Genomic DNA, 13,830 nt, shown 5'->3' with positions numbered 1-13,830 from the left:
TTTCTACTGTGTTTTCTTAGGGACTGTCATCTCTGTCTTTGAAAACTGTTTTAACTCTGAAATATTTTGATAAATTTGACGTGGTCAAGGATCCCTCAACAAAGATACTTTCAAGTTTTTTATTTCTGTCTAATATCAGGAAGAGATTCAACCCTTCCCTATCTCACACTCAGGACTGTGAAGGACACATATTAGTAAAACTCCACGTTTGTGGAGGGAATCAGTGAATGAGTCCTGGACTTTCACCCTATCCCTAAATCTTTCATTTTGATGTATCAATATCTAATTGGGTCAGTTAATCTTTAAGAAAGCCAAAAATCCAATCAGGATTAACTGGGTAGAGATTAAGAAGTCTAGTCAAATGTAGCTCTCTCTGTCTCTCTGTTCAATCTAGCCTATTTCCCAGGCTGGAGTGGAGTGGTATAATGTCAGCTCACTGCAACTTCTGCCTCTTGGGTTCAAGCGATCCTCCAACCTCAGCCTCCCTAGTAGCTTGGACTACAGGTGCAAACCACTGCACCTGGCTAATTTTTGCTGTCTTAGTAGAGGCAGGGTTTTACCATGTTGGCCAGGCTCATCTTGAACTCCTGATCTCAGATGATCCACCTGCCTTGGCCTCACAAAATGCTCAGATTACAGGTGTGAGTCACTGCACCCTGCCAAAGTGGTTCAGTTTGAATATGTGTAAGAGGTGTGCATTGGAAACGTCTATCTTGCAAGTGATGCATAACAGTGTCACATAGCTTTCAAAGCTTCTCACTCAAATTTTCAATAATAAGGCTGGGGAGGAGGCTCACACCTATAATCCCAGTATGTTGGGAGGCCAAGGGGGGTGGATTGCTTGAGACTAGGAGTTCAAGAGCAGCTTGGACAACATAGCGAAATCCACTGTCTTTACAAAAAGTCAAAAAATAAAAGATGAGCTGGGTGTGGTGATGCATAACTGTGGTCCCAGCTACTTAGGAGGCTTTGGGGGAAGAATCCTTTGAGCTTGGAGGTCAAGGCTGCACTGAGCTATGATCCCACCACTACACTCCAGGCTGGGTGACAGAGCAAGACCCTGTCAGAAAGAGAGTGAGAGAGGGAGAGAGAGAAAGAGAGAGAATGAGAGAAGGGAGGCAGGGAAAGAAGACAAGAAAGAAAGAAGGGAGAGAGAGTGGGAAAGAAAGAAGAAGGAAGGGAGAGAGGGAAAGAAGGAAAGAAGAAAGAGAGAGAAAGAGAAAGCAAGCTTAAATAATGAAAAGAAAACAAATAGAACCAATTCTAGGGATGCTCCATGAATGTCCCCAACAAGCTTATTTGTAGGAACTGAAAATGTGGGCATGTAGGCTTGTGACACTCCCATTCCCATTGTTTTAGAACCTTGAGTAATTAGTAATTTCCCCCAATGGTAGGAGGGGTTCGCTTTCATGTTCCTCCACACTCACTAGTCACTGGATGGAACACTGGATAGAAAGGAAGGGCTAGTGGTGGCCCTGCTTCCTCACTGCTTCGGAGACGCTCATGCTGATGCAGCAGAAACAGAATGCTGGCTTAATGGCCACTGAGTACAGAGTAGAATTGGAGTAAACTGAGGGCTCTTTCACCATTGCCAGAGCAGTGACTTTTGCCATAGGAGAAGATGAGATTGCATGGGCTTGTCCTGAGAGTGATGCCTTTTCTCTGGGTTTGTCCTCTGGAAGTTTTCCCTGCAGATTCATGAAGATGAGCATCCGGACTCCACCCAGACTCCTGGAGCTTGCGGGGCGGAGCCTGCTGAAGGACCAAGCCTTGGCCATCTCCACCCTGGAGGAGCTGCCCATGGAACTTTTCCCCCCACTGTTCATGGAGGCCTTCAGCAGGAGACGCTGTGAGGCCCTGAAGCTGATGGTGCTGGCCTGGCCTTTCCGCCGCCTCCCTCTGAGGCCTCTGATAAAGATGCCTTGTCTGGAGGCATTCCAAGCTGTGCTGGATGGGTTTGATGCACTGCTTACCCAAGGGGTTCATCCCAGGTGACGTGGCCCAGGTGGGCTGGTGGGGAGGTCCCAGGTGTCCAACAGAAGGAACAGCTGGGTCATGAGAAGTGAGGAGGCCCAAGGGGGGATGGTGGTGGTGAGGAAGCTGAGAGGACTTGGTCATTCACCAACTCCTCAGGGAAAGCACTGCTCACCATGCAAGGTCCATGGAGGTAACAGGAACCTCTCCTCTAATGGCACTGAAAGGCACCATGAAAAGTGAGAACTGGGCCAGGCACGGTGGCTCACAATGTAATCCCATCACATTGGGAGGCTGAGGTCAAGAGTTGGAGGCCAGCCTGTCCAACATGGCAAACCCCAACTCTACTAAAAATACTAAAATTAGCTGGGCATGGTGGTGGGTTCCTGTAATCCCAGCTACTTGTGAGGTTGAGGCAGGAGAATCATTTGAACCCGGGAAGCAGAGGTTGCAGTGAGGTGACCTCACACCACTGCACTCCAGCCTGGGCGACAGAGGGAGACTTGGTCTCAAAAAAAAAAAAAAATGTGGAAGTGGGCAGGATCCAAGGGGAAAACAGGGTGAAGAAAAGTCAGAGAGAGGGACAACAAGCAGGGAGGGGAGGAGCTGCTATCCAGGATGTGGAGTTTAAGTTCAGAAATGAGTTCTGAAGTTCTCAGTCTCACCTCTATTTTCCCACAGGAGATGGAAACTTCAAGTGCTGGATTTACAGGATGTCTGTGAGAACTTCTGGATGGTTTGGTCTGAAGCTATGGCCCATGGGTGCTTCCTCAATGCCAAGAGGAACAAAAAAACAGTGCAGGACTGTCCAAGGATGAGAGGACAGCAGCCCTTGACTGTGTTCGTAGAACTTTGGCTCAAGAACAGGACTCTGGATGAATACCTCACCTACCTCCTTCTATGGGTCAAGCAGAGGAAAGATTTACTACACCTGTGCTGTAAGAAGCTGAAAATTTTGGGAATGCCCTTCCACAATATCAGAAGCATCCTGAAAATGGTGAACCTAGACTGTATCCAGGAGGTGGAAGTGAATTGCAAGTGGATACTGCCCATCCTGACACAGTTTACCCCATACCTGGGCCACATGAGGAATCTTCAGAAGCTCGTTCTCTCCCACATGGATGTCTCTCGCTACGTTTCCCCAGAGCAGAAGAAGGAGATTGTTACCCAGTTCACCACTCAGTTCCTCAAGCTGCGCTGCCTCCAAAAGCTTTATATGAACTCTGTTTCTTTCCTCGAAGGCCACCTGGACCAGCTGCTCAGGTGAGGGAGGGTGATGAGCTTTCTCTGCAGACCACAGCAGAGCCTGTTACACTAAACACTAGTGGGCCTCTACTGTGAGCCAGCCTATGAGGATGAAACAGTGAAGGGGACACTAGAATGTCTATGCATTGTCCTGTTGGCGGCCCTGTCCTGAAATGGGTATCACGCAACCCTCCCAATAGAGGCAGAGGGATCAGCTAGGGGAGATGCTATAGAGAGGCTGCCATGCTAGGAAGCTAGCTACTGGGGGTTTCAGATCTAGTGAGGGTGCCTTTCTGAATTCTTCCTGAGGACGTGTGTCTAAGTTAAGATGATGAAAAATAGGCCAGGGGCGGTGGCTCATGCCTGTAATCCTAGCACTTTGGGAGTCTGAGGCAAGAGGATAGCTTGAGCCTAGGAGTTTAAGACCAGTCTGGGTAACATCCCAAGACCCCTGTCAGAAATGAATAAATAAAAGTAAAAACAAACAAGATAACTTTTTTTTTCTGAGATGGATTTTCACTTTGATGGTCCAGGCTAGAGTGCAGTTGTGACATCTCAGCTCGCAGCAACTTCTGCCTCCCAGGTTCAGGCGATTCTCCTGCCTCAGCTTCCTGAGTACCTGGGATTACAGGCATGGGCCACCACACCTGGCTAATTTTTATATTTTAAGTAGAGACAGGGTTTCACCATGTTGGCCAGGTTATTCTCCAACTCCTGACTTCAGGTGATTCACCCACCTTGGACTCCCAAAGTGCTGGGATTATAGGCGAGAGCTACCATGCCCAGCCAACAAGATAATTTTTAAGAAGATGATGTGAAGTAGGGAAGTGAAGTGGGCACTGAAGAGGGGAATGCTCAGCAAACCTGCACATGTCAGAAAATCAGCTTTGTGCCCCACAGTTTGGTGAACATGAATGATCCCATCTCTAATTCCCTGTTGTCAAAGTTTCTTTTGAGCTCCAGGTAAATTAATTACCTAGGAAATGTATGATTCTGAAACAGAGGGTCAGGGAGCAGGCACAAAGAATGGTGAAAGTGATAGATGGTTTGCTGATGATACAGGCGTGTCAGGGACGCCTGCAGCCTGCCCACCCCAGCTGATGTTGCAGGATCCTGTCTGGGTTTGTCCTTTATGCCTGAATCTCCACTGGGCTCCTGTAGCCCAGAGATGTGGTTTTCTGCCTGACAGATGAGGAAAGGGAGCTTTAGGGATTCTGAGAACTTGATCCATTCCTATAAATGACGGTGAAATGACTCAGCCTCAAATGGAATTACTTTTTCTCTCTTTTTTTTTTTTAAATACAGAGTCTCGCTCTGTCACCCAGGCTGGAGTGTAGTGGCATGATCTCTGCTCACCGCAACCTACACCTCCTGGGTTCAAGCAATTATCCTGCCTCAGCTTCACAAGTAGCTGGAATTGCAGGCGCCTGCCACAACACCTGGCTAATTTTTGGATTTTTGGCGGAGAGGAGGTTTTGCCATGATCAGCAGGCTGGTCTCAAACTCCTGATCTCAAGGAATCCACCTGTCTCAGCCTCCCAAAGTTCTGGGATTACAGGTGTGAGTTACTGCGCCAGGCCTAAAGTGGAATTGACCTCAGTGGCAAAGGTCCTCATCACGCTGCTTCCTAAGTGTTGACCATCAGACAATCAGAATGACCCTGGGCTTGGGTAAAATGGTCTCCATCCATTACCTTGAAGTCATTCCCCACCACCCTCCACTCACCCCTATGATTCCCCAGAATTAACTTCTTGCTCTCTCTCCGCAGCTGTCTGAAGACCTCGTTAAAGATCCTCGCAATAACTAACTGTGCGCTTTTGGAATCAGACTTGAAGCATCTATCCCAGTGCCCGAGCATCAGTCAACTAAAGACCCTGGACCTGAATGGCATCAGACTGACCAATTACAGTCTTGTGCCTCTCCAAATTCTCCTAGAAAATGTTGCAGCCACCCTTGAGTACCTGGATTTAGATGACTGTGGCATCGTAGACTCCCAAGTCAACACCATCCTGCCTGCCTTGAGCCACTGCTTTGAGCTCAACACCTTCAGCTTCTGTGGAAATCCCATCTGCATGGCAACCCTGGAGAACCTGCTGAGCCACACAATCATACTCAGAAAGTTATGCCTGGAGCTGTATCCTGCCCCGCGGGAGAGTTATGATGCTGATGGTACTCTCTGCTGGAGCAGATTTGCCCAACTTAGGGCTGAGCTGATGAAGAGAGTGAGGGACTTAAGGCACCCCAAGAGGATCTTGTTCTGTACTGACTACTGCCCTGACTGTGGCGACAGGTCATTTTATGACCTGGAGGCAGATCAATGCTGCTGTTGAATGCCTGCCTATTTTGGTGGATATGTCAAACGCTTTCTTCTGGACACTTGGAAACTAAAACCTAGGTCTTAGGTACATCCTATAGGGAGCACAGAACCCATCGTTTCACACATGGGCTCTGAAAGTGGGAAAGGAAAGCTGATCAAGCAGGGGCCGGACTTGCGGGAAATGTTGCCATGGATTCGATGGGACTTTGGGGACCTGTGTCCTGTAGAGTCGAAAATGGGAATCTGAATGTCTAGAGTGGAGGCTTGAGAATACTTGAGGGAGTTACTCTTGCATGCATGGTTGTAAAGAAACAATCAGAAATAAAGGAAAACTGAGCAGAATCTGTCTGGTGCCCTGTATTATTAAGTAAACTGTTTTCCAGTTTAAGCCTCAGGAATCTTCAGTTATTGATGGAAAAAACAAAAGGCACTGACTGAGTTGTCCAATCAATAAGATGCAGCCCAAGAAAATCAAGGCATTGAAATGAAATTTGGTTATTGTAATCAGTTTCCTCCCATTCTTTTATTTGAGACAGAGTTTCACTCTTGTTGCCCAGCCTGGAGTTTAGAGTGCAATGGTGCCATCTCAGCTGACTGCAACCTCCACCTGGGGTTTAAATGATTCTCCTGCCTCAGCCTCCCAAGTAGCTGGGATTACAGGCATGCACCACCATGCCCAGCTAATTTGTGTATGTTTAGTAGCGACAGGGTTTCCTCACTATGTTGGTCAGGCTGGTCTCAAACTCCTGACTTTGGGTGATTCACGCAAGTAGGCCTACCAAAGTGCTGGGATTACAGGTGTGAGCCACTGTGTCAGGCTTTTTTGTTTTGTTTTGTTTTTTAGAGGTCTCCTGTCACTCAGGCTAGAGTGCGGTGGCACAATCATAGCTCACTGCAGCCTCAATTTCCTGGGTTCAAGTGATCCTCCCACCTCAGCCTCCTGAGGAGCTAGGACTACAGGCGTGTGAGCCACCACGCCTGTATGCTTGTTTTTTTAAGTGTTGACAAGGTCTCGCTGTCTTGCCCAGGCTGATCTGGAACTCCTGAGCTTGTGATTCTCCTGCCTTGGCCTCCCAAAATGCAGGGAGTATAGGCGTGGACCACCACGCTTGGCTTGGCCTCCTCCAGTTCTTCACTTCTTTAGATGTCTGTTAATTCCTTGTTAGTTTCTGTGGCTGTTCAGTAGGTTAATACACACTAGGTGGACACCAAGGGCCTGGAACGTTACTGGGCAAGAACAGTGAGCCAATCCACACGGAAAGCACCTTCTTCTCAGGGTCTTTCACCGCTAGCCAGATGCTGAGACCCTGCCCACTCCCTGTGAGTCTCCACATGCTTCCAGAAGCCTTAGTTGGTGGACGTCAGCTTCACTGCACAAGGAGCCACTCTCTTCTCGCTGCCCTGGAAGGGGATGTCCATATTGTGTATTAGCTGGAGCCTCTGGGCAGCACCAACCCTTGCTTGTTCCCCTGATGACTAGCAGCCCTTCTTGAATTAAACTGGTTGTAGCCAGTAAAGACAGCCACATTCCCTTTAAGTAAAATACTAAAACTATACAGGTATGTAACACTTTTTAAATATTTCCATCTGACATTTTAAAAAGTTACTTCTTATTAGGGAGCTAGGTCAGATCGATGAGAGATTTTCTCATAACAACTCCCCTCTCTCCCTATCAAGGAAGAGACTAGTGCAGGGTGTTCTGGAATCTCACATCATGAAAGGGTGGATAACAATCAAGTGCCTGTGGGTGATGAGTGACCTTCCCTGTGCTGAGGAAGCCTGCATAATGGGCACCCAAGTGAAGGATCCTGCTGAGGATTCAGGGGCTGGTATTGCTGTCAGGGATCTTAGCCAAGAGCCTCAGGTCCCTGTAAAATGAGGATGATGATGTCCAACAGCTTATAGGACCCTGGAAGGATCCAATGAGATGGTTCATGTTTAGGGCTTGGCATGGGGACTGGCATACAGTTAGATGAATACATCTTGTTCTTTTTTCTCTTCTCAGCAGAAGTCCCAGCAATTTTCATCTTTCAATCTCACCTCCTTTTCCTGATAACAGGGAGGCAACAAGAACCCAGGGCATGCAATGGGGCTCATCTTCTACCCTCTGCCACAACTTCATCATGACTCCCCCAAACAGCAGAGCCCCAGGAGCCAGCAGGGGGCAGGGTGGGCATTTCTGGACTGGATTCATTCCTAAGAAGAGTAAAATGTCCAATCCATAGGTCTCGGGTGCCATCTGCTGGTAGATCAGACCAGATGGTGTAATTTAATGTTGCAAGGATTATATTATACGGTATTTTTAAAAATTTACTATTATGAGCCAGGAGCGGTGGCTCATGTCTGTAATCCCAGCACTTTGGGAGGCTGAGGCTATTGTCATGGCCAGGCTTGGTGTCTCACACCTGTAATCCCAGCATTTTGGGAGGCTGAGGTGGGCAGATCGCTTCAGGTCAGGATTTTGAGACCAGGCTGGCCAACATGGTGAAACCCCGTCTCTACTCAAAATACAAAAAAATTGCTGGGCGTGGTGGCATTCGCCTGTAATCCCAGGTATTCAGGAGACTGAGGCAGGACAATCGCTTGAACCCGGGAGGCGAAGGTTGCAGTGAGCTGTGATCGCACCAGTGCACTCCAGCCTGGGCGACAGAGCAAGAAAAGAAAATTTACTATAATGTAAATACTAGTTGAGTATAAATATTTGTGTTGTAATTTACATATATGAAAGATATAAAACTTTTAAAGAATGCAATGTGATATTTTAAGAATGGTTAATGGCCAGGCGTGGTGACTCATGCCTGTAATCCCAGCACTTTGGCAGGCCGAGGCAGGCAGATCACGAGGTCAGGAATTTGAGACCAGCCTGGCCAATGTGGTAAAAACCCGTCTCTACTAAAAATACAAAAAATTAGCCTGGGGTGGTGACAGGCCCCTGTAATCCCAGATAGTCAGGAGGCTGAGGCAAGAGAATCTCTTGAACCCAGGAGCAAATGCTGTTGACCGTGTGTTGCATGGAAATGTTTGTCATGCGTATAGCCACTAAATTGCTAACTTGGGGACGTCAACATTAGCTCACTACCAATAATATAAATAAATTGGATTATGGAAAAAATTGCCTTTGTGATACCATATCCATGTGTGTCATGAGAGTCCAGCAATTGGGCCGGTGTGGTGGCTCACGTCTGTAATTCCAGCACTTTGGGAGACTGAGGTGCATGGATCACTTCAGGTCAGGAGTTCGAGACCAGTCTGGGCAGCATGGTGAAACTCTGTATCTATTAAAAACACAAAAATTCCCACCTATGAGTGAGAACATGTGGTGTTTGTTTTTTTGTCCTTGTGATAGGGTCGGAATTGAACAATGAGAACACATGGACACAGGAAGAGGAACATCACACACTGGGGCCTGTTGTGTGGGGAGTGGGGAGGGATAGCATTTGGAGAGATACCTAATGTTGAATGACAAGTTACTGGGTGCAGCACACCAACATGGCACATGTATACATGTGTAACTAACCTGCACGTTGTGCACATGTACCCTAAAACTTAAAGTATAATAAAAACAAATACAAAAATTAACTGGGCATGGTGGCAGGTATCATCCCAACTACTGGGGAGGCCGAGGGAGGAGAATTGCTTGAACCCAGGAGGTGGAGGTTACAGTGATCAAAGATCATGCCACTGCACTCCAGCCTGGGCAACAGAGCGAGATGCCATATCAAAAAAAAAAAAAAAAAAAAAAAGAGAGACAGAAAAGAAAACAAAACAAAAGAAAGTCCAGCATGGTAAAAGGTACATAGAGGTACATGTGGGTGAGCTTCCTCGTTTTTCATTCTTTTTCCCTTCTCTGGACAGAATTCTCAATGAAAAACATTCCAAAAACACAGAGCAAGTGTCTTCTATAATCTTCCCTTTTTTTGAGACTTCTCTTCACAGTGTATGTGCTAGTGTCTTCCAGACTTTTGTGTGACACGCTATACAGAACATCAGATCAAATGGGCACATCCCTAATACGTGGTTACTCGCCAGATCTGGACTCACTTTGCAGGGTGCTGGGACCTCTCCGAGAATCAAGCAGTAGCTCCAGGAGCCAGGGCTTTGGGTCTCTTCTGTGCATCTTAAGGAGTTTTATTGACTTTTCTCACCACGACCCCCTTCTCAATTACCAACTTCCAATCCAAAAATGACATCCAACTGGATCCTGAACTTCCACCCAGTTAACGGTGATTGAGTTTTCAACTTTCTTCTTATTAAGTGATTAAATTAGATATGGACTTATGAAAGTGAAAGAATTAATAACAGGGTGAAGGACTAAAACTCATTTATTCACTTATTCCATAAATATTGGTAAAGTTTTACTAATATGTGACCTTCATAGTGATACAGGGAAGGGTTTAATCTGTTTCAGACATTAGAAATACATATATATATATATGGTATCTTTATTGGAGAACCTTTGGCCACATCAAAAGTATCAAAACTTTTCAGAGTTAAAACAGCTTTAAGAAGACAGTGATGTCATCCCTAAAAACACAATAAAAATCTCAGTGTATCCACTGGTCACCTGGGTTTTGTGCTACCTAACATGGTAGATCATATGCCCATTCAGGTGGAAGACAGGAACTACTGAGGGTGTAATTTATCTCAAGGTTAAGGTCAAGGCATCACTGAAAGAAATCAGGCCTAAATTACAAAGTGAGGTTGGGGCTGGGCTGGACAGGACTGAGTGTTTTCATGGGACCCTAGGAGGGAACCAAGACAACATAAAACATGGCAGGTATTTTGTGGGCATCTAGACAAAAGGATTGAAAGACTTCCTTCTAGATTGAGTTTAAAAATTAAAAAAACCTAATTACAAAAGACATAATGCAGACTCGTAAAACATCACAGTGTCTTTGAGGGCAGAGAGGGCAGACACAGTCTTGACTCCTACTGGAAGGTGAAGCATCATTACTCACAAACAGGATGGGCTTCCCTCAGAATACCAGCTTGGGAAGAGTGAATCTGAGTGTGTGAGCTGGGGCAGAGCCCAGAGAGGAGCAGTGTGGTCAGACATAAGGAGGGAGACTTTTCAATCTGGAAGCATGAATGGTGCAAGCTGTGTATCTGAAGAATTTGGGAGAAAAATGAACCCCCTGGGGGAATCCTGCACCATCCTCAGGACCCCAGTGAGAATCCTGCAGTCTGGGGGGCCTTTCTACCATGTTCTGGTTGCCTGTGTTTCTGAAGGTGCTCCTCTGCTGTCCAGGTCAGAGTAGCTTTCAGAGCCCATCTGAAGGGACGGCCTGACTTCAATTCCACTCACAGAATTTCTACTGGGATTCCAAAGCTTCTCCAGGCTTTTGATGGGGGTCTCTAAAATATTTCTGAACTTCTGTTTTCCTCCCCCAGCCTGAGCTGTGAGAGAAGCTGAATCCTCTGCTTCCTGGAAATGTCAGCCGATCTCTCCTGCACCTGAGGAGTATGGCCACAAACAATGCTAAGAGACACTCTCCCTGGAATCAGCAGTGACTCATACATTCTCTCCAAATTCTACTGAGCTTTTTGGGTGCACATAGTAAGGCACAAAACAGGGAGCTCCTCAGCTGCTCTTCTGGACCTAAAGAGGCACCCAGGACCAATGGAGGGGAAGTTTGTCTGCCTTCCACAGGAAGAGCTGACTCCTCTGGTTTTCCTAGAAGTGCCAGGCTGTTGGCAGAGCCTGGAACAGGTCCCAGTGCAGGGGCCCATCCCTTCTAGGATCCCCTTGCCCAGCCTTATTGCTGACGAGGCTGCACCTGGAATGCAGTAAGTCTGTTTCTGAGTCAGGGCTTTCTTTGCCTGTGGTGTTTGCCCTCTCCATGTTTCTAACAGTAGAAATCACTGTTCAGGCCCTGCTGGACTTCTTTAGTCCTCAACAGGATCTCATTCCAGGTCGCATTTGTGACCGTCTTTTCCAAGATCAGGGGCTGCCCTCCTTTTTTCCCCAATAAAGATCTGAGGAGAAGCTCACTCTGAGAGCAGAGTGGATGCCTAAGAAGGTGCTTGTGGCAGCCTGGGGTGGGGGAGGTCTGGGAACAGAACAGGCTCCTCTAGAGGGATATGAAGCACTGCCAGGTCCTTTGAGTTTTAAGCTGTGGCTCGTAGTGTTCTGGCGAGCAGTTTTGTTAATTTAACTGTTGAAGTTTAGGGCTAAGCATAGTGGGGTATCTAATCCCAGTTTGGGTCTTAGCTATTGTGTGTTCAGATGCGTTAAAGCCACTTTCGTAGTTTATTTTGTATCAGCTGGAGTTTTTTACAACTCAGGTGAATTTTAGCTTTATTGAGGGGAATTGATCTAAAACACTCTTTACGCCGGTTTCTATTGACTTGGGTTAATCGTGTGACCGCGGTGGCTGGCACGAAATTGACCAACCCTGGAGTTAGTATAGCTTAGTTAAACTTTCGTTTATTGCTAAAGGTTTATCACTGCTGTCTCCCGTGGGGGTGTGGCTAGGCTAAGCGTTTTGAGCTGCATTGCTGCGTGCTTGATACTTGTTCCTTTTGATCGTGGTGATTTAGAGGGTGACTCACTGGGACGGGGATGCTTGCATGTGTAATCTTACTAAGAGCTAATAGAAAGGCTAGGACCAAACCTATTTGTTTATGGGGTGACATAAGCCCGTCGAAACATTTTCAGTGTATTGCTTTAAGGAGGTAAGCTACATAAACCGTGTGGGGTGTCTTTGGGGTTTGGTTGGTTCAGGGTATGGGGTTAGCAGCGGTGTATGTGCTGGGTGGGGTGGGTAGGGGGTTGCATTGATGGGGCTAGTAGAATGGGAGTTGAGGGGGAGGGCATGTTAGTTGAGGGGTGACTGTTAAAAATGCATACCGCCAAAAGATGAAATTTGAAGTCTGGTTAGGCTGATGTCAGGGTTCTTTGTTTTTGGGGTTTGGCAGAGATGTGTTTCAGTGCTGTAGCCAGAAGTGGGGGGGGGGGGGGTTGCGGGAATTTTTTGTTATGATGTCGGTGTGGAAAGCAGTTATGTGGACATTTGCTGCTGTTATTATGTCTTACAAGCATTAATTAATTAACACGCTTTAATAGGTATGCTAAGCTGTAATATTGAACGTAGGTGCGATAAATAATGGGATGAGGCAGGAATCAAAGACAGATACTGCGACATAGGGTGCTCCGGGGCCAGCGTTTTGCAATGCTATCGCGTGCACACCCCCCAGACGAAAATACCAAATGCATGGAGAGCTCCCGTGACTGGTTAATAGGGTGATAGACCTGTGATCCATCGTGATGTCTTATTTAAGGGGAACGTGTGGGAGACTTTGAATGTTATGGCCCTGAAGTAGGAACCAGATGTCGGATACAGTTCACTTTAGCTACCCCCAGGTGTTATGGGCCCGGAGCGAGGAGAGTAGCACTCTTGTGCGGGATATTGATTTCACGGAGGATGGTGGTCAAGGGACCCCTATCTGAGGGGGGGCATCCGTGGGGGCGAGAAGGGATTTGATTGTGATGTGCTATGTACGGTGTACGGCTGTATGTACTATGCACTGTTAAGGGGGGATGGGTTTGTTGGTATCCGGGGGGGGAAGGGTTGTCTTTGGAGGTGTGTTTTATGTTTGATAGTTGAGGGTTAATTATTGTGCATGCTTGTAAGCATAGGGTGGAGGTTTTAATGTGGAAGTAGGTTTTTATGTATTGTAGGTAGTTAAGTGTTTATAGTGCTGTATAATATTCATGGTGGCTGGCAGTAATGTACGAAATACATAGCGGTTGTTAATGAATGAGCCAATACTTGGGTGGTACTTAAATTTGCTTCCCCATGAAAGAACAGAGAATAGTTTAAATTAGAATCTTAGCTTTGGGTGCTGATGGTGGAGTTAAAGACTTTTTCTCTGATTTGCCCTTGGAAGAAAGTTTTCGTTTCCGGTTTACAAGACCGGTGTATTAGCTTATACTACAAGGGCAGGTTCATTCGAGTATTTTGTTTTCGATTAGGGAGGTAATTGGTATTAGGATTAGAATTGTTGTGAAGTATAATACGGATGCTACTTGTCCGATGGTGATGAAGGGGTAGTTCACTGGTTGCCCTCCGATTCAGGTTAGGATGAGGAGGTCTACGGCTAGGAGTCAGTAAAGCAATTGGCTTAGTGGGCGGAATATTATGCTTTGTTGTTTGGATGTATGGAGGATGGGGATTGCTGCTAGGATGAGGATAGATAGTAGTAGGGCGAGGACACCTCCTAGTTTGTTGGGGATGGATCGGAGAATTGTGTAGGCAAATAGAAAGTACCATTCGGGTTTAATGTGGGGTGGG

The 13,830-nt window shown here is 46.7% G+C and overlaps 1 protein-coding gene across 1 annotated transcript; it reads left to right on the top strand.

The window, feature by feature from the left end:
* Positions 1-1,639: 1,639 nt before the first annotated feature.
* Positions 1,640-5,549, top strand: LOC117978312 (PRAME family member 15-like). Its single transcript, XM_055098148.2, has 3 exons — positions 1,640-1,991; positions 2,656-3,237; positions 4,988-5,549. Exons 1-3 carry the CDS (start codon positions 1,699-1,701, stop codon positions 5,547-5,549), a joined length of 1,437 nt encoding a protein of 478 aa, XP_054954123.2. The 5' UTR covers positions 1,640-1,698.
* The last annotated feature ends 8,281 nt before the right edge of the window (positions 5,550-13,830 follow it).

The sequence above is a fragment of the Pan paniscus genome, chromosome 1 (genome assembly GCF_029289425.2).
Source record: "Pan paniscus chromosome 1, NHGRI_mPanPan1-v2.0_pri, whole genome shotgun sequence".
Lineage (NCBI taxonomy): Eukaryota > Metazoa > Chordata > Mammalia > Primates > Hominidae > Pan > Pan paniscus.
Note: the sequence above shows the minus strand (reverse complement) of the source record. Positions and strands in the feature narration are given on the sequence as shown.

Bases quoted from the DNA above. Each gene is read 5' to 3' on its own strand.
- LOC117978312 (XM_055098148.2), top strand. From the start codon at position 1,699: ATGAAGATGAGCATCCGGACTCCACCCAGACTCCTGGAGCTTGCGGGG. The intron at 1,992-2,655 runs GTGACGTGGCCC...ATTTTCCCACAG, and splicing joins ACCCAAGGGGTTCATCCCAG to GAGATGGAAACTTCAAGTGC. The intron at 3,238-4,987 runs GTGAGGGAGGGT...CTCTCTCCGCAG, and splicing joins CACCTGGACCAGCTGCTCAG to CTGTCTGAAGACCTCGTTAA.